This window comes from Poeciliopsis prolifica, unplaced genomic scaffold (genome assembly GCF_027474105.1).
Source record: "Poeciliopsis prolifica strain line A6 unplaced genomic scaffold, Auburn_PproV2 SCAFFOLD030, whole genome shotgun sequence".
NCBI classification, from domain to species: Eukaryota; Metazoa; Chordata; class Actinopteri; order Cyprinodontiformes; family Poeciliidae; genus Poeciliopsis; species Poeciliopsis prolifica.
In genome coordinates this window covers 803,191-823,429 of record NW_026562405.1, presented here as the reverse complement: position 1 = coordinate 823,429, position 20,239 = coordinate 803,191, and the positions used below count along the sequence as shown (strand labels likewise).

The 20,239-nt window shown below is 35.8% G+C and overlaps 1 protein-coding gene across 3 annotated transcripts; it reads right to left on the bottom strand.

Moving 5' to 3' along the window:
* Nucleotides 1-1,510: 1,510 nt before the first annotated feature.
* Nucleotides 1,511-18,287, bottom strand: draxina (dorsal inhibitory axon guidance protein a). Of its 3 annotated transcripts, none has more exons than XM_055050297.1 (7): nt 18,126-18,287; nt 6,946-7,469; nt 6,054-6,256; nt 4,610-4,724; nt 3,684-3,776; nt 3,394-3,483; nt 1,511-2,572 (listed from the first exon to the last, which is right to left on the bottom strand). In XM_055050297.1, exons 2-7 carry the CDS (start codon nt 7,442-7,444, stop codon nt 2,460-2,462), a joined length of 1,113 nt encoding a protein of 370 aa, XP_054906272.1. In that variant the 5' UTR covers nt 7,445-7,469; nt 18,126-18,287; the 3' UTR covers nt 1,511-2,459. The 3 variants fall into 3 exon arrangements, with proteins under 3 accessions (XP_054906272.1, XP_054906274.1, XP_054906273.1); XM_055050299.1 differs by having other exon boundaries at nt 4,610-4,721; XM_055050298.1 differs by having other exon boundaries at nt 6,946-7,466.
* Nucleotides 18,288-20,239: the final 1,952 nt, after the last annotated feature.

Below are 20,239 nucleotides of genomic sequence, written 5' to 3'. Positions count from 1 at the left end.
CAAACACACCATAATTGATTTTTGTTTCCAGATTTTTATTTTTCCTGTTAGATAAAGACCAGCCATGAATATTCAAAGGGTTTTCATCTCCTGAAGGACAGCGACAATACTTCATTCTGTGAGCTAAATTATATTATGGCTGCTTATCCCTGCTGAAAATAAGCAATGTATATTAGTTTAAACTTTAATATTCTCTAATACTGCACTGCCAACAAAGTATGCATCTGTGTAACTGTCATATTTTTAAATAAATTGCCACATAGTAATATGCAAACTGTAGCATTTTCCCTTTTAACTGCTAATTGATGGAAATGATCAACCCTGAACCCTAACATAAATGATGTGGGCATCAGCAGCAGGCCTTTAAAATGCTAATGTAATATGCACTTCTGCTGACCTTTTTCTGTAGTTTTAATCAGTCCTCATCCTGCCGCCTCTGCCCTGTTTACCTAAACAAAGTTGATCTTTTGTGTGCAGCAAGCAAGGCAGATGGTCCCTGCACCGTCCTTTGTGACCCCGGGGCCCGAGTCACCTCTGAAACCATGTGACACCTCATAACTCTTTTGTTGCTGACCACAACAAAAGAGTTGTGGACATTTCTGGTAAAATTAACTTACATGTGAAATTACATATAAGATTTAACTTGTGCTGAATGTCTGACGCCTTTTTTCTTGAGTTTTAAAGTGTAATGTTGGAACAGAGGATATTTTACTCATGCAAAATTTATAATGTTATTCATATTTTTTACTTGATTTGTTACCCTTGCTAAAAAAAAATGAAGGTGAAAATGAAAAGTTTTATGTTGAATACATTTTTTACTATTTCACCTCAAGGTTATCACCTTGAGCTGCGAATCAATGGTTTAAATAACTACATTTCAAATATGATTAAAAGTTTGTCTACTGCAGATTAAGACTGCAGATAATTACACCGCCAAGCTTTACTTAAAAATCTCTTTACATCTTGAATTTATGCCAATAATTTGACTGTTATGTTTGAGGTCACTGTATGCTTCAAGTCTATCGTTTTCTGACTCAATTTTTTAAACAACATAGCGCCCAACATAAGTATGACTTCTAAATGAAAATGTTTTACATTTCGTCAGCATTTCATTTTTCTTGTCATTGATTTGTTCAAAGTAACATATTTCTGGAATGTGGAAATGAAATGGTATGGTACACGACTATCAATAATTTTAAACCCCTAAATAAAATCCTGTGAAAACCAACTGGCTTCAAAAGGAATAAACTCGTTAACATGACATATATTTGCAATCCACAATTCTCCCCTGCATGAAGATTTTGAAAAACATAGAAATAGCCATCAAAGCGATGTGCAATCTTAGCAGTAGTACTTCAGTTCAATTAGGTAATGAGAACTTTTGAAATATGAAAATCCAGATTTGTATTTTACAATTTGCATATGCAGCTGATACTGAATGAATTCTGTGCAGGAGCAACTTTTTTTTAAATCCAATGTCATTACATAGGAAAAGATGCATTACACACAGTTCCTTTGCAACTGTTTAATCATGAAAGGCGAACAACTGAAATTATAGACAAATATATGCAAATACAGAATAAATACAAAACAAATATTAGGACATGGATGACATTAGACTGAAAAGTAAAACGGTATCATTGTTTATTCAAGTACCATTAGGAAACCTCGAGCTGTGGCATCATTTTTAAGAATATTCTTGGGATTTAGATCAGCCTTATACTCGTATATTAGACCAATTGAAATAGTATTCATGACCAACATAGTGAACCTGCGCAACATGGTGGCCACAAGCTAAACGTAAAAAAAACTAAATAAATAAAATCATTCCAGATTTTTAAAACATATTCTAGTGAGTGATTGGGTTTAAAGTAATCAACTTGCAGATATTAAACTCTAAATAAATTAAACCAGGATTATAAAAATATTTCAAGAGGTAAGTCAATTGGATTTTGTATAGGATTGTTGCTAAAATTAAAAACAAACAAAAATTTTGCATGACAGACAACATCAAAGTCAATCAACATCTAAAAACTGTGACAATTACTAATTTAACTTGGTGAATCAGATTGAATTTGATCAATCAAATAACATGAAAACAGCAACACATTTTCAAACAACCAGTGGGCTTGGTACATTTTGCAAAGAGTCTTGTTGTAGAAACCTTTTTAAAATAATTTATTAGAGTAAAACCAGGTGCTTGAAGATGCTGACTTGTGGGGACATGGCACACAGATTATCCCATAATGAAACATTAAAGGATTTTTAATTAGCTGCAACTTTGACATAATGGCCCAGATATTTTTGTCCAATCAGCTAACATTTGCAGATTTATTTGATGAAAAAAAAACACAGCAAGGGATCACCTTTAAGCACTTAGTTCTTTAGAAGTGTCATGGCTGTCCTGTTGTATTGATGTAGTCACAAGTTTCTTCTCCATGCTTATTCCTCTCTCCTCTTCATATGGTGATAAAGCCTCCGTGGTCGTTGCTGACTGAGTCTGGGACGACGCACCGGCCCTTCCTCCTGGTCACACGTCTCTTCCGATGAAATTTAGCATAACAACGAAATCCTGAAAGATATATTCATAAAGGACTTTTGCCCATATCTAAATCAGCCAAATGTAAGATTACAGAAACATTGTGAGGAAACTTTCAGTTTTCAGTCATGAAAGTTAAGGAACACTCTTCATAGGTTCTCTGTCTAGCCGAAGAAAACACAGAGAAACACAGGATGATGGGCAAGCAATGTTGCACGCACACACTGCACTTTGCAATACAACATAACTATTTAACCAAACATGCATGTTTTGTAGTCTGACAGGAAGTCAGGGTATCTGCAAAGAACCAATGCATACACATGGGGAACAATCAAACTCCGTGCAGTTAGACCCATGGCTGGGATTCAAACCTCAAGACCTTGGATGAAGTTGGATAAAATATCTGAAAACCCACATATTGTGTCTCACTCTACAGAAATTCAAGAACTGATAGAAACTGGACTTTGACATCCATCAAACAGAAAAGGGTCACACAGCAGGCTTTGAGACTCCAGGAAATCACAGTCACAGCCCCCATTCATAAATAGAAAAAAACACAGAACAGTGATGAATACATTTATGTGACTTGGTATTTTATAGGAGCAAGCACAAGTGAAAAAAATAAAATCTTTGAATGGAAGAACCAAAGAAATCTGAGTAATTGACTCATGTTTATTTTAAAAGTAAATCATTCTATTGAGTACCTGTAATTGTGTTTCACAGAATAATTTTGCATGCTTGACACAACTTTAGTCAAATTCTTTTGGAATTATTCATAATAAAATTGAGATGTTGATTTAAGTCAACAATAAAAAATAATTAAAATCACATCTTCTGTGACTGGATCTACTTACCTTCCTCACACATGCAATCATCGTAACATTTGTTGTTCAGGCCCCTGTTGTGAGGTTTGCACTCATGTTGTCTCAGGTCACAACAGGAACCTGATGCACAAGAAACACACAAATTATAACATGAAAATTAATACACATTTTGGATGGCTCGAAGCATTTTTTGTTTTATGACAAAGGTGATCTAAAAGATGTTTATTTTGGAGTGATCAAGTAATTTGTTGAGTTAAGAGATGTGTGAATTAAATAATCAAATTCAATCTAATTAAAGAGTTATTTATGTTCACACTGACCTGGAAGACAGTCCAGATGGTGGTCACATGGCTCAATTGCATCCACAGCTGCTGTCAAATTTCCATTGCTGAGGTTTTTACTCCGTCTCTTGTCTGTAGCAGGAAAACCATTTCAACACAACAGATTAATTTTAAACAAAACTGAGCAGAGGTTGCAACAAAGGCAATTATCTTTTCTTCACGGTTTTCTTCATGGTTTTTAAAATTTATTTTCATGGTTTTAACAAGACATAATTCATCTGTCTTCTCGGCTCAGCCACAACTTCAGTGATCCCAAACACTTTCCAACGTAAACATTGCCTTTATTTTGTAATAAGATATCATAACTATTTCTCCAAAATCTGTAATAGAAGTTTTCAGTTCTTTAACTGAATTAGCTTAAGAATAATTTGTCTGTAAGAGGAAATGTTTCTTTAAAAGTCAGATAATTGTTTTCATGGAAATTATGCTGTGTATGCCCTTTTAAAACACTGAGTGGAATTTAAAGGTTTAGATTTTAAAAACTTCTCTTTAGACAATTCTTAGAGTTCTGGCACCCCATAAATCTATCTTAAATTAGATTTTTTGTTTAAGTGACTTTTCCAAATTTGAACTGCAAAGCTGTGATTTCACAGGTGAAATCAAAACTGCAGTGACCATGACCAAAGCCTCAAACTCTGTGCTTATAACAGAAAACTAATGTGACAATTCTGTTTACATAATTAATTATTTGTGCTGTAAAATGTATACCTATTGTGAAACCCATGTGTGTTTCAGCCCTACTACAATATCAAAAAATAAATAACTATTAAAAATTTTGTAGAAAAAATTGTGCAGTGATATAGACCAGAAGGTTGTTTTTTTAATCAGACAGACCATGTCCTTAATCGGATTTTCCCCGTCAATTAAAATCTTTAATAAACCTGCATTACAGTGACATTATGAACCTTTCTTTCTGGAAGGAGGCCAGGAATCCACAGGCTTCATGTCTTCATAATCTGTCCAGTCAAAGAGCGTCATGTCCAACGTTGGCATCACATCTCCTTGACCTTGTCCAGACTTCTGAAAGTCAAACTTAAATTGAAACTCCAAGGCCACAGTATTTTTAGTCATTTCAGAGGAATCATTATTAGTAAGTCTCACATGGATTTTGTGCAAAAAAAATGATAGAAAACTATTGATTGGTAGCAGAGAAAATGTCTGCCCACAGACCAGCATACAAATAAACTTTACACTGCTTCTGTGTTTTAAATAAACTGTTTAGAGACTGAAGCTTACAGATCATTAACCGCATATGCATACTTCATTTGTTTTTATTATGGAACAACAGAGACTAGTGTGTGCCTTAAGTGCTTCAGGAGCAGAGCTTGTGTGTTTTATAACATTTATAAAACACTAGATGATAGTGAAGGCTTAAAAAAATACAATATGCCCCCATTAGGTCTCCAGTTTTAAAAGCAATATCTCAGATTAAAAATTAATGATCTCTCTTTCACCTTACTGTTTAAATTTTTTTAATCTTCGGCCTGAGTCGTGCTTATTTAAGTAGAAGTGCTTTAAAATTGAAATATTCTTCCTTTAATTAAATAATATTCAGATGTGAAATATGTGTCACTTCAGCAAAACAAATCCCGAGCTTCTTTGAAATAAAAGCCATGAAAAAGATTTCAATTCCTTCATGGAAAGCAAATGCCTCACTGTGTAATTCAGTCAACAGGACTTTGAGATGTTTCAAATGAAATACTTTAAACAATAACCCCCTGGTGAAACAAGAACCATACTTTTCTTCAGCCTCTGGAAATAGACTATTGGAAATATCAATTAGTTTAATAGCAAGAGGTACCTGTTTCTGCACAGAAGCTTTTATAATTTAATTGGTGCTGAGAAATCAATTTTCTCTTTTACTCTTCACCCAAAGATGGGCGCATAATCAGCTTCATACCCAGAAATGGAAAGATCTTGTTGAAAACATGTATGTCTCATTCTGGGTGGATGTGACAGGTGGTCAATGTCGGCCTCTGCACCCTGCAGTTTCTCCAGAACCCACGCCCATAATAGAAGAAAAAAGCCAGAATGGTGGTGACACATGGACAAAAAGGTGCTCACAGAAAACATGCTCTTGAACTCAGAGACCCAGCAGTCCGCTACTATTACAATGAGCATGGTCATACCTCTCAAACACACTACAACTAAGAGCCAGAGAGGTTGGATTGCTGGAGGACATTTTTCAACAGCAGCGTTCAGCTTCACAGTTTCTTTTCTAAGACGAGCTAAGAGGTTTGGAGCAGCATAACTGCAGCAATGGGGTCCCATTTTCATTCCATTTCCCTGGCACACTGGAGTCACAGGAGACACAGCCTTTAATAAGCACTCCAGTTTTGTTGAGGTTACCTGGGGTTTGGCAGAGCCGGGGGGAAGCGTTGGGGGATGCTCATCCGTCGCCGTGGTAACAATGGAGGAGTCAGAGTCAAAGTGGCTGTCAATGGGGGAGGGGGGTTCACTGGGTGGGGTCACGCCAAGGAAGGGGGAGGTCGATGGTGAGGATGAAGAAGGGGGAGGATCCTCAAATTGGTCTCTGTCCTTGAACGGAAACCCTGACAAGATGGAAAAACTGTTGTTCAGTTTTGAATCTGAACAAAATCTACAATCTCAGATCGCTTTGTTTTTCATAATTCCCATTTCATTTGTACAGATGTTGTTTTCAAAAATATTTCCTCCTGAGCATTATTATTGCTGATCATACCAAAGTTATGCATACATTTAAGGCCCAAACTATTCATACACTGGGCAGATTTAGGTTTAATAAAAACCTCTCCTGTTTCTTTAGGTTGGAAATAATCTTAATATTTTATAAAAGCCAGTCCTGATTTCAATTTAGTAGCGAATTATGAGTTAACTGAACAATTTTCTTTAAAACTCAAAATGTCACTAAATGAAATGTTTTTCTGTCTTTTTAATCCATTATAACATCACCAACTTGTATTATGCACATTTCATAATAAACTCCATGAATTTATTGGTTCTTTTGTTTGAGTAAAGGTGAATTAAATGATATTGAGGACAAATGCCTTTTGTGCAGTAGATTTTTAGACCTTTAATTATAATAGAGTTTACTTTTTCTGTGACATTTTAGGCTAGTCTGCAGCTTGTAATGACATTAAAATTAAACATATTTGATTTGAGAATTATAGCACAGATTTGCTACAATTTTCAGTCCAGAATTGAAAATTGTTCAACTGAAAGTTCTGTTTAAACACTTGACCTGAACTTGTGCAAATCTCACCTTTTTTGTGTCGCACCTTGTCTCGTCGATTCCCTTGCTTCTTGTTCTCAAAAAGATTCCTGTGTCCATTGCCGTGGCCTCTTCCCTTGCGTGTTCCTCCAAGCTGGTTTTCCTGGTTCTTGCTTTCCTGGTTCTGGGATGAGCTCTTTGCACTCTGTCGAGCTCTGTCCCTGCTTGGGCCCATTTCAACTCTCACTGGGTTCAGGCCCTCCAGGCCCGTCTCCTCATCATCAGGCCTGGGCAGAGGATGCAGGCCCCTGTGAGAGAGGATTCCAGCTTCGCCTTTAGCGTAGCGGCTCCTCTGGCTGCCGTGCCCCCTGCGATCCCTCCCATAACTTTGGCTCTGCAGAACTTGACCAGGGTACTGCAGGGCATTACTGCTACCTGCTGAGGTTTGTGCCTTTCTCCTCTTGCCATGTGGAGCAGCAGGATCAGCACCTTGTGACAGAGCCAGGATGGTAAACAGGAACACCAGCAGCAGACTCCAGTGGAATGTCATTTTCTCTCCAACACGGCACCACCTGCTGAGAGATAAAAACAGATCTAAGTACTGCTCATTTTCTATTTTTTTTATTAAATGTAAATTACTTAGAAGTTCTTAAACACAAGCAGACTCCATCTTGTTAAAACTTTTACTGAGTTTTCAACGGTCCTTTTGTTTTAGTCACCTTTACATAGAGTTTAGTAATTTTCAGCCATAAAAACATACTTAAATATGATTTGACAACCATAATTTTATTTTTCACGTCAAGAACATAGACGAGTCAAAATTTTTAGTTAAGCTTTTGCACTTCATGTTTGGCATCTTGTCCTTTTTTTGGAACAAATGCAGCATCTGCATTTTGAACTGCCAAGTCATCAGTTTGTTCTGGTTAATAAGAGGTTTTGCATCTGCTTTAACAACCAACAATTTTGTCATTTTTCTTTTTACAGAAAACAAGATTTGTTTTATGATCCCAATATAAATTAGAGGTGGTCTGAAGTTGACTTGTTTTGCTCAAAGGTGCTAATGTGTCAAATTGAATAAGAAACAACTGGACCAAACAGAAATAGGATTAAAATAAATGGAAACAGGGTGTAATTCAAAGTCTAATAATATTATACAATTAAACATGTGAAATAAAACAAAAATTGTCATTTAAAAAAAGTACAGTAAAGAAAATAGACTTGCATGCAAGTCTACAATTTGTTTTGACAACTGCAGCAGTAGTAGTATTAGTATTATTTTATTAAGCTTGCAAGGATTAATTTTTATTTAAATTTTAAGTGTTTTACAGAAAAACTGCAAATCCACTGAATTTATTTTATTGAGCTCATTCAGTCCAGACTAACATTTCTAGAGATTATATTTTTTTAATTGTAACTATTTAAAAACATATTTGTTTTGCATTTTCATTGTGTAACCTAATTTTAATTGTTGTGTAACTTTTGCTGTCTCTTGGTCAGGACTCCCCTGAAAAAAATAGGTTTTTAATCTCAATGGGACTTTACTGGTTGAGCAATGAAAAACCTGTTCCTCTTTTTCACAATGCTTCTTACATTTTCACTCCTGTGCCTTCATACATAACTCAAAATAAGACACTGCACTGCGCACATCTTTCATCACTGTCTATTCAGGGGTCTCAGGAGCCCTCCAGCTGCACCTTTCATTATGAAAGTCAACATATCTGTGAGATGTGACTGAACTGAAATATGAGGCTCAGTATATCTACATTATTGGTGTGTCACTGCAACCAAATGTGAATAAAATATGTGAAGAACAAAGCAGTGGAGTGGAACATTTATTCTTTTTTATCACCGCCTCGAGGCCCACTACCTTATAGGACAATACGGCAAAACATTTTTTAGCCTACATTCCGATTTAATATTAGTAGGCAGTTACTTGCATCTGCAGTGGCATATTTAAATGTAATTTAGTTTATTTAACTTTGATCTTGTTAATGCAAAGCATAACTAGGATAAATACATTACAATACAAAAGGTACCATAAAAAATGAAATATAATGTGTACCTAAGTCTTTGCCTTCATGATTTAATGTACTAAAATTTACATGTTTAAGACAGAGGAAGAACCACATAGTAGGAAAGCTACAAAGATGGTTATTTAGTCATTTTTATCTCAGTATATGAGATAAAAATAATAAAGCATGTTTAACTCCGGTATGTATTTTGCATTGCTTGACTGTATAGCTTTCCTTTTATCGAGATAAGTTTTTATTGTTTAAACTGTCACAAATTATTTTAAAAAGTCACGGCTCGATCTCAGTTGCTTTAAACTGGTCCCTGCATGCATTCAAAACTCCACAAAAACACATACTCTGCAGATAACAAGTGAAGCATGTTATGTTACTATTATTTCCTGAATACAGTGAATGAAAACATGTCAGATTACAATATTAAATCAGACCAATATTTTTAATACAGTAATGTGGGCTTAATGAAATAATGTGTAACACCTGCTTAAAAACAATAAAAAAAAAAAAAAACATTTAAAAGAAATTATCTGAAAAGTGAGCCTCAATTGAATGCATTTTCTAATTTGTTTAGCATGACTGTACATAAGAAGTAGCTGCCTAGCTTCCTAAAGGGATGTTTTTTTTTAATATGACATATAGATTATTGCCTCCTCAGATCATTGTATTTGTGCCATGTGTTCTCATTATTATTTCCAGCGCCACACAACAGGCACAGAAGTGGTTTTTCTCCTTAGTAAAACTCAAGATGACATAGTTAAAAATTGTTTTGTTTTGTCCTCTTAAACTGATACAATTCTTTGCTGCAGATAGTATACACAGCTGTTATGGTGTTGCAGCAGGCAGGTCTCTTGTGTTAAAAGACAAACAGCGGTGCAGGGTATACAGAAAATCAATGAACAAGAAGTATTGAGCTGTTAGTGATGGTGAGTGTGTGCTCTCTCTGAGCCTGTAAGGCTGAGTTGTGAGGGGGGCTGGGACCTGATGAGGTCTTTGGTCTTTCATCACACTAAGTTGAGAAAGGCACATGTGTACCATTGGTACACATGGGACATTTAAGGGTTTCTAGAAATAACAAAAAAGAATAGTCTGCTTTGTGTGAGGTGTGTGTGTGTGCGTGTGTGTGCGTGTGTGTGCTCGTAAATTGGGCAGAGCACAGTGCTGATGTCAGGGGAAATTTGCAGTGCGAGTGCAAGTATCACTCATGGGATTTAGAGCTGGAGTATGTCAATGGACCTCTGGGAGTTCAACCAGCTGGACTCTTTGAAAACTAGTGCGTGTGGCTCTTCACTGGGATGAGATCTTCATTTTTAAGTAGGCCTTTGGGGTGTCAAAGGTCAGGGTTATCAGCTGTGTGACATAGTCAAAGCTTAGCTAGACCAGGAATCTGTTTGTTTGACATATGAAGTGTTGCTGATGTTGAGTGCTTAACCCTGTAAGACCAAAACAGAGATATAGTTGACAAATAAACTAAAACTTAAATATACATGTTTAAATGGCTTAAACATGATTATTCTGATGTAACTGTTTGAATTTTTTAAGCACATTTAAGTGAGATTGATCAAGAATTGGTTGATTATTTTCATGGCTGTTTGAAAAAAAGTTGAACAATTTTTTAAAAATTTCAAATTTCTTTTTCATCACCTTCTCTGGTAAAAATTATCACCTTTTATACTTTTTCAAAATTTTGGACTCACGATAGTATTAGATGACTCATGTTGAAGACAAAATTTATTGGCAATTTCTTTAAAATTTTTTATTGCAGCATCTTTTTTTTTTACCAGCATCTTTATGTAGATTTACTTACTCCAAAGTTACGTCCTAATAGGTTTAATTAAGATGCTAGTGACAAACCAGCTGCCTAGTAAAATGATCCAAAAATTGACCAAGTGAAAATATGTTTGATCGCAGCAGGTACATAAGTATTAAAGGAATAACAGTTTTGGATATATATATATATATATATATATATATATATATATATATATATATATATATATATATATATATATATATATATATATATATATATATATATATATATATATATATATATATATATATATATATAGCTAGTATTTATAAACAGCGTATAATGTTAGTATTCTGGAACAATTATCAGTAAAGGAAAATAATCCACCAGCAAAGTCAACCCTTTTGGAAACAAACAAGCAACTGAAGTGCATTTTTACACAAATCATTGAGATTTTTTAATCTAAATGGTTCAGTGAATTGTTTTGTTGCAAAAATGTTCAAATTATTCTAAATTAATGCAAAACTGCCATTTACTTGTAACACTTATTGAAAAGAATCATCCTATCAAGGCAGAGACAGTCACTGAGAGGTTCAAATGTCGTTCTCTGCATGCATACATGATTTCTTTTGATTCTTTGCATCTCCAAAGGAAGCAGAAGCAGCTGCAGGAGGAAGTTTTCATCTAAGTATAATTTTACCTTGAGAACGTAATCTTCTTTTCTTGTTTGTCTGTTTTAGTCTTTTTTAATTGCTTAGTCACAACTCAGTTTAATTGTTTTTAGATAGTAAAAAAATTTAAGTGGTTTTGATTGAAAAATAAAAGCGCAAATCTAGCCTTACACTGTCTCTTGCATGCTAATGACCAAATGCCAAAGTGATTAGTTACGGGTGACGCATATCCAATAGCTAGATCAATACTTTATCCTGAACTGTGTGTCTGCTGCCTGTACATTATCATTAACAGCTCTTTGGTAAACCTAGCTGTAAATACATTCATAGACAAAAACAAAAACAGGCCAATGTCACATGAATACAGAAAGGTTGATGATCACTGTTAGCAAAACCTCCCAACGTGTGTGATAATGTTTAGTAAATTTTTATAGAGCGTCCTGCTGGTGTCATACAGGAGTAATTTGGGCCACAAACATTATTTTGACAAGTCACAAAAGCTCCAAAATGTCTCTTCTGGAAACAACAAAAAAATGCAAGCTGTTTTAAAGTAGTTCAGAACAACCATAAATGTTAGAAAACAACATTCCAATTTATGTTGAATATAACGTTAGAGCAATATATGTGTTTGAATATAAATGGCATAAGCACATAATGTCAGGTTTTACAGCAGGATCAGTTTGCACGTGATTCCTTTTTTGTATGGCATTGTGATATCAAAATCCCACATTTTACAGGTACTAAAGAGGCAGATGTGCATTTAGACAAGCATTAAGGGAATTAAATATTCAACACCAATAAAATTCATGTATTGAATCCTTCTTATTAGTCATAAGGAATTAAAGCTATATGGGACAAACTATTTTCATTCAAAGAAAAGTACCAGTACTGTGGAAAAACTGATGGTGTTTTGCTTGTTTTTCAAAAGAAAAATTCTCAAAGGATGACTGAAAAAAATATGAAAACAAGATTTCATGACTTGAAACACAGCAATGCAAAGAAATTTTGGCTTTCAGCCCACAATTAACCCAAACTGTGTCTTTTAGATAAGAAAAAGAAAAGCAAAATAAATAAATAATTAAAAATCTTATAATGGAACCAGATAATGGGCACATTTTTTATTTATTTTTTTGCTATGCAAGAAAATGCTATGCTCCATTTTCACAAATAAGAGCAAAAATTGTCTTTCCAGAAGTATTTATTCTCAACCTGACAAAAATTGTTCTTTGTTTTTCTTTTGAGTGGAAGAAATCAAAGGATAAATGCTCTGTTTGCAGAAACAAGTGCAAATCAAAATCACCTGCACAGCAGATAAAAGCAGAAGCTTCACAACAACATGACCCTTCTAAGAAACCAGTTTCTCAACAAAAAAGAAAAGAGAAAAATGTGACGCTTATGTAGGAACAGAAGGTCTCCCCATCAAATCTGAGGCCTGAATAGAGCTGTCAACTGAAAGGGAAAGCGACTGACTATCTAAGCGCAGCGGCACCCTGTTTCCCTCTCGCAGACTTTCATGTGCAACTAAACAGGTGGCCCTTTGACGAGGCGCGGGGTGAGGGTGATAATGGAGCACTCTGGGTGGTATTCTGGGTTTCAAGTGCGGCATCTAGTGTGTAATAAACAACCACAGCCTCCTGCTGGTGCTGTGTATTAAAACAAGCCTAGTGAAGCACAGCAGGATGAGCATCTGCACTGAGGTGATGGGACGCCACAAACTGGTGACCTGACAGGTTTCTTTATCAACTTTCCCAAAGGGGATAATCTACCACTTGAATGGCGACCATTATTCCAAAAGGAGCTATCGATAAAGCATTTCAAGAATCACCTCGGACTTTAGGATATTAGGAGAGTTCTTATCAAAAGAACTTAATATTCTGTCTAAATCATACTCTATATAGAGGGATAAAAAATTATGTCTGCCAGATTTTCTTTAATACAAGCACCCGTTTGCTGAATGTTAGCTGTTTCAATCAACTACTTCTCAAAGAGCCGCAAAAAGGTAATTTTAATCTCTGAATGACACAATGTAATCTTTTTGTTTCTTTGAGAAAGACAAACAACGATACACTGCTGGATTTCATCATAAACAACTGGAAGTTTCTGAGAGATGCACCAATATGTTTTATTGGTGATTTTAACTAATTTGCAGTCTTATTTGCTTTGTTTCCATACGTAGAAATATTTGCGATAAAACTGAGATAAGTTTCAATACATTTGCATTAGGGGTGCACCGATTTCTGTTTTCTGACCGATCTCAGATTATCGATCTTTAAAAAGCCTGACCTGCTGATTCTGATTTTGTCTGATGCCAATTTTTCAGAAATGCCACAATATATAGCAAGAAAGTTGCTGAGTTGGCTGAACGTGCTTAATATTATTATCTGCAAACGTGCAGACATGACCTGGTGGGCTATCAGTGAAACCTCTCACTGACGAGCAGAAGAGTGTTTTGGTTGACTTTTACACCTTTGCTGAAGTAGATAAGGTCAGGGGATAAGATAGGCTTCACATGTAAGTATCAACCAATTGCCATGCTCCCAAAATTAAAGAAATCAGCGCCGATAAATCGGCTGGATGATAAATTGGTGCACCCCTATTTTGGATGTATGTCCCTCTTGAAAACAATCACATCTACATTGAGGAGTTACACAGTTTCAACCTTAACTAAAGGTTTCAAAAACATTCAATTTCAGACTTTCAAAGAATGCACTCACTCCAGAACATGTCTATCTAAGCTGGTCATTTATGTAAGACTGTCGGTTTGTCATTCTTACCTTCATGAAAAACTTTACTTACTTACTTAAATCTATTTACCACACCTTGCTTTCATGCATGCATGACATCATTTAATAAAATACAGTTAAACATCAAAACATTGCAGGTATTTTTCTTTTTTAGTACTTATTAAAAAAATAGATTAAAAGCTCAATTGAAAAAAAAAAGCACACAAATTTTTACATTGAACATTTGCTTTAAAATGTACTAATTTAATCATTTGTCAAACTCTTTCAAGGCTCTTGTTTGACACATTTTACATTAGATAACGCCGCGGCAAAACGTGGCTTAATTCTTCTTTCGGCTCAATGAAACAACAAAATCCTCACAAAGTAACAGCACATCTGCCCTCCTGCTGCTTTTAAACATTGTAAATTGAAAATTAAATGGAAATACAAATGGTGCCGTTTGGTGGATGATATTTACCCCACGTGAAATGTTCCTTAAGGCATTATGCAATATAAAATCAGATTTTTGTTTATTTAACAAAAAAAATTATATTTGCGGTTAATAATCAAATAATTCTCTCTTTTCTTTTTTCTGTTTTTTGTTTTTTCACAAATACGTGGATTCTTTCCTGTACCAGTAAGCAGTACAAATGGATATTTTTATCAAATTAAACATAATTTAATTTTACTTTAAAAGTACACTTCTCCATCATTTTTATGAAAAAAATTACATAATTTGAATGTTTTTAAAATGAAAAAACAAAACATGAATGGAGGAGTGTTTTGTGATGCTCACATAATCCAAAATTACAATTGCAACATCAATTAGCTTGCTCTGAACAATTCAGTTGTTATTGAATCAGTGCATCTTATGTGAAGGTGAGATTATAGCTGTGATTTTTACAGCATGGGAGTGACAAATATTTACATTTCGACAGATGAAAAAAATCCTAAAATAAACATTACGCAATTCACACAAATTTGATCTCTCTTAGACTCAGACTGAATTCTTGATCTGAATCTCTGCTTCTGACCATCTGATGCTGAATGTTTAAACTCAGCACTCGGCTGAAGGGAAAAATGTGAGCTCTAATATAAAATGCTATAAAATCTTAAAATCAATTCTACATTTTTCGGAAGCCAGGGTAGGGAGGCTGAAATTGAGCTGTAATAGTTTACATTTGTAGAAAACACAATTTATATGTATGAGCGTGTGTGGTGGGAGCTTTCATAAGCACAGCACATGGCGAGAGATGGCCACCCGGGAGACATGAATCAAAGTAGTGTGTAAGTGTAAAATGATTGGTAATCTTGCAACAAATTGCAAAGCGGGCCTTATTGGAGTGCTGGATGATTAAGCTCTGATGAGATCAGAGACCTCTCTCCAGTCTGTGATCAACTGGTCAGTCCCTTAAGCAAAGCTGTGCTCCAGTGACAGACTCGTTATAAAAATATACTTAACAGAGCCTGAACCCGGATCCGTGGCAGAGACAGAGAAGGTTGGAAAAAGAGAAGCGACGGGGCGGAACAGGAGGCGACCCTGGTATTAAACTGCTGCATGTGTGCATCTTTCAGCTTCTCCTGCTGTGACACCAAACCACGAGGAGCCATCTGCTCCCGTTGTTTTATCTCTCGGAGGAACCAGCAGGGCCATAAGGATCCAGCAAACAAAGACTCCAGAAACAGGCTGTTCAAGGAGACGCGTCATGTTACACAGACACCTTGACACTGTTTTTTTGTTTGTTTTTTCTGTATATGTACAACGACTTGAATTTAAAATTAAATATATATTTTATGATAAAATACAATCAGCTCAAAAGACAGCTCTTTTCTAGTCTTTTGAGCTATGCATAATTTCCTAATTTAAAGCACTCTGTCAGAAAGAAACCACAGGTCACAATGTGGGTGTATGGCTTCAAACTAACAAAAAAAAATTTCCTTCACGCTGCATGGATCACTGAAGTGTACACTTAAGACAGACTTAACAAAACATTAGAGGGAAAATGTAAAATTAACTGCAGTAATCACAAGGAAAAATTTATGCTGAAAACACAAACAGGCTTTACTCTGCATAATGCAATATCACTGTGCAATCAAGTAATAATGAAGCATGTTTGATTCATAAACACTTACCTCTACATCTCTTTGTTTGGCTATAATATGTCTATTTGGTGCAGCATGGGTGATCAGAAATATCACCTCAATAAAATTGGAGCAAAATACTGAGATAGTTAATGGCACTGCTCAGTAAACATGGCTGCCAAGCTGCAGCTAACACCATAAAACTTCATTTCCTCAGGGACAAATTCCACTGACTTCAGCATAATAAAACTGCTTTGTCTGTCAAATCCTCCACAGTCTTTGGTAGGATTCACACATTGACTGGAGAGGATTTCAGTAGCTCATAGGTGTGGAAAGCCAAGGCCATTGGAAGCAGTGATTTATTTTTATTTTTTTAAAAAGAGCCATAAGGAAGGTCCATCTGTCAGCAACAGAAGATGAGCAGTGAGCAGGGAAGACACAAAACAATTAGGTGGTAATTTGGTTGCAGGTACAACAGATGCAGGATAAGATCAGAACATTGTCTCTGAAGCAACATCTTGTGAGAACTCGTGCCAGTGCAGCAACACTTTAACTCTGCTTAAATAACTGCATGCACACAACTCACAGCAGGGAGACCTCCTCTGACACCCACACAGAGGCATGTTCCAGAAATGTTGCGAGACACAAGCACCACCAAGAAGCGAAACAAGAGACAAGCCACTGAGAGAAGTGAGAACGAGAGAGACAAATGGAAGGAGGAGGAGGAGAGTGTGAGAAACTGGAAGGAAAATGAGAAAATGAGATGCAACACAGAAAGAGTAGAGGTGGTAAAGAAATAGAAATTGAGGGTTTATCTCATTTAAGAAAAGTGTCTAAGACACCAATTTATTTATAGCAGGAGGGAACACCAACTGAATCTACTCAAACACAACAAAGCTTTGGCTGCTTTAACCACCAGCAAAACTTGTTTCTTCTACTGACCCCTGAAATGTGGACACCTGTGTCTGTATGTGGACATTCCACATGGGAACAGTTTGACCCACCAGCAGGGGGGAAACGCTCCTGTTTGGACATTATGAAGTGAAGCATGCAAACTAATTATATGAACCCCAAACTTTCTCTCCCCCTCGGCTACACCTCCTCCTGCCTTCCATGGAGTGAGCAGCACTCGCTGGCCTGCCAGTGCTGAGGGATCAAACGGATGCAGCCACATTTGGAAGCACTCAACACAAGTTGTGAAACACGGGTGCGCGAGAAGAATGGGTGATCAACAACGATCTCTCTCAGGTTGAAACATTGCAGGGGTGCAGCTCGTGCTGAGACCAAATGCAAAATTCTGAAAAAAATTGTGAAATGGAAATAGTTTGCAATCACTGAAATAAGAAGGCTAGAAATAGTGTTTTAAAAATCCTTGATAATACTTTACAGAAACATTTTTATTGACCCTCAAAAAAGAGATTTTAGTGAGAAACTTCTTCATTTACAGAAAAATAACTCAGAAAAACTGATATTCAGAGTTCACTCAACATTTAAAGAGGATTTTTTTTTCTGCTGATTGAATTCCACTGAACTCAGTCAATTTTTGCAATGAATTTGTCACAATTGTTCCATCTCTCACTCACACACTGCAACACTCTTTGGTGTGGAGGACCAGCAACAAACTGTGAAGAAGAGATAAGCTTTGCTATTCTTCATAATTTTTCATGAAATTCCTGCCACATTTCTTTGCTTTTTGGAAAAGCTATTGAGCCACCTGAGCTTGGTAGTGTGAATTCAAATCGGATGGGTTTGCAAATTTTGATTAAGTTACTCTCTTCAAGTCAGTTTTTTTTTTAAATCAGGGAAACTCAGTGGACAAATTTCCATGAATAAAGTTACATGCCACTGTAAACTCGCGCGAGCGAGTAAAAAAACGCTTCAAAGCGTGAAAAAAAGCTGCTCATTTACATTATAACATGCAAGGTAAACACAATAACATGGCATCTAAACGCAACGCTTGTGTTGAGATTGTTCTTACTTTACGTTGGTTTGTCGTTTTCCTTTGATTTCGTCTCGGATTTAAGCGGCAGTTGGGTCATAAGGCTTCAGGTGGGACAGAAACGCCGCGCAGCAGCAGAAGCAGAAACAGAAGCAACACCCCGGTGGTCCGCTCTCCAAGATGATGTGCCGAGCATCCGGACACTCTCCTCCCACTTATGGAAGAGAAAAGACGCCAGATCGGGGTGCGCGCTCACGTTCGCGTGTCCGCGGAAGGACTGAATGTGGTGAGCTTTGATTGCAGTGACCACAATGGTGTTACTGGAGAAATAAGAAGGGAAAGGTTAGATTAAAAAAATATATATATATATATATATATATATATATATATATATATATATATATATATATATATATATTTATTATATATATATATATATATATATATATATATATATATATGAATACATTTTTATTTTCTGTGCTAACCTGAATACAGAGCATAGCTGAAAAATCATTACAAATGCATTTATTAAAACAAATATATATTAGTACATTTGTATTATGCACACACCTCAGATGCAAACTGCAGCAGCTCTGTTTGCAGATCAATTCATATTATGTCAAGTTTTTTTTGTTTTATTAAATATCTCTTAATGATCCTTCCAAGCTCTTGCCTGCTTATAGTCTAGCTCCAACTATACAAATAAATAACAAACTTATTTATTTATTTTTTTATTGATGTTTCTTGCAATTCTTTACTAAAGTCTCAAAATACCTTTTCAAATTCTGAGAAATACAACTGGGGTGTCAAAAGTGAGTCCTCAAAGGCCAGTATCCTGCATGATGTCTCCCTGGTTCAACACAGCTGGATCAAATGATAGCTTGTTAGCAGCTCCCAGCAGAACATTGACATGCTGAGGAGGAGGAAGTAACTATTACCAGAGACAGAACTACAACATACAGGATACCGACCCCTGAGGACTCACTTTGGACACCCCTGATCTACAACAATGAATCATAATGTGGAAAAGGAAATAATTCATCCCTTAGATTATTTTTAAGGGTTAATTTTATGCATAAATAAAATGCACCCTTTCTGAATATCACCATATATTTCATAAAGATTCATTTTTCAGATTAGTTTCTTACTTCCAATATTGGACAGTCCTCCGATAATGTGATCCTCTTGATCATTCACGTTGAATGTCTTCAACAAAAAACTAAAACTTGGACAAAGCATTGGGCATCAGAACTGTGCTTCTCTTTTGAAGAAGAAAATGTTGCTAGTCAGTCCAAACAACTGGATAAAATTCATTAAAGAGCCTGCAATCAAAACTTTTGCCATAAGAAGAGATCAATGTACTGCTGTTGTAGTTAATTTGTGACAAATACATTTATCTAGAATTATTGAAATAGCTTAAAATAGTGGAAGAAGCTAAATTTGTTGGTCAAATAATTTTCTGTTTCAACCAAGCACTTTCAGACACTTTGCACCGACATGAAAATAATCATGTAGTAAATATTGCATGCCAGAATCTATGGGTGCATCTGAATGAGTAATAAATGTTTTCAAAGTCAATAATCAGAGAAAAAATGTGAGAAATACTTCTACTGATATTCAGTAGAAAGTAAGGGTTTTCTACAATAGATATTCTCTGCAGTTATACCCGGTCACTAAATCTTTCATAGGCTGCTTCTCCTCAAGAAGAGCTGCAGAGACTCCAACCACACTCAATCTGAATTTACACCCTGAGCCTTTTGTGTCCTGGCAGAGTTAATGCTGTGTATTTGCCAAATAATTGTGCATAAATCACTTTTGGGAATCGGATGACATTTAGAAATGTAGGGTGCTGTTTTGCTGGTGACAAAACGAGCTTGTTAGCTTTATTGGAACAAGTGGAAAAGCTCTGTAGGCATGTAATCTTAATGCAAACAAAATGACATAGAAATTGGATGCAACCAAAGGAGACTGAGTGAGCCTGTTGAAGAAGATAACATAGATTTATAATCCCATGAATATAAGTCTGTGGGTTTAGTTGTCATCACTTCAAATACTTAGGTTCTTATACTTAGGTTCTTTTTTTAGGCATATACTTATGAGCTGCCTCAAACTTTGCTGTGAGATGAGGAAATTGGATTTTAACTTGAAGT

What these genes read in the sequence shown, in the direction of transcription:
- draxina (XM_055050297.1), bottom strand. Translation starts at nt 7,444, where the DNA reads ATGACATTCCACTGGAGTCTGCTGCTGGTGTTCCTGTTTACCATCCTG. An exon ending in CCGGCTCTGCCAAACCCCAG is followed by an intron (nt 4,725 to 6,053) that starts GTAACCTCAACA and finishes TTTGACTTTCAG; the next exon opens with AAGTCTGGACAAGGTCAAGG. An exon ending in CCATCTGGACTGTCTTCCAG is followed by an intron (nt 3,484 to 3,683) that starts GTCAGTGTGAAC and finishes CTTGTGCATCAG; the next exon opens with GTTCCTGTTGTGACCTGAGA.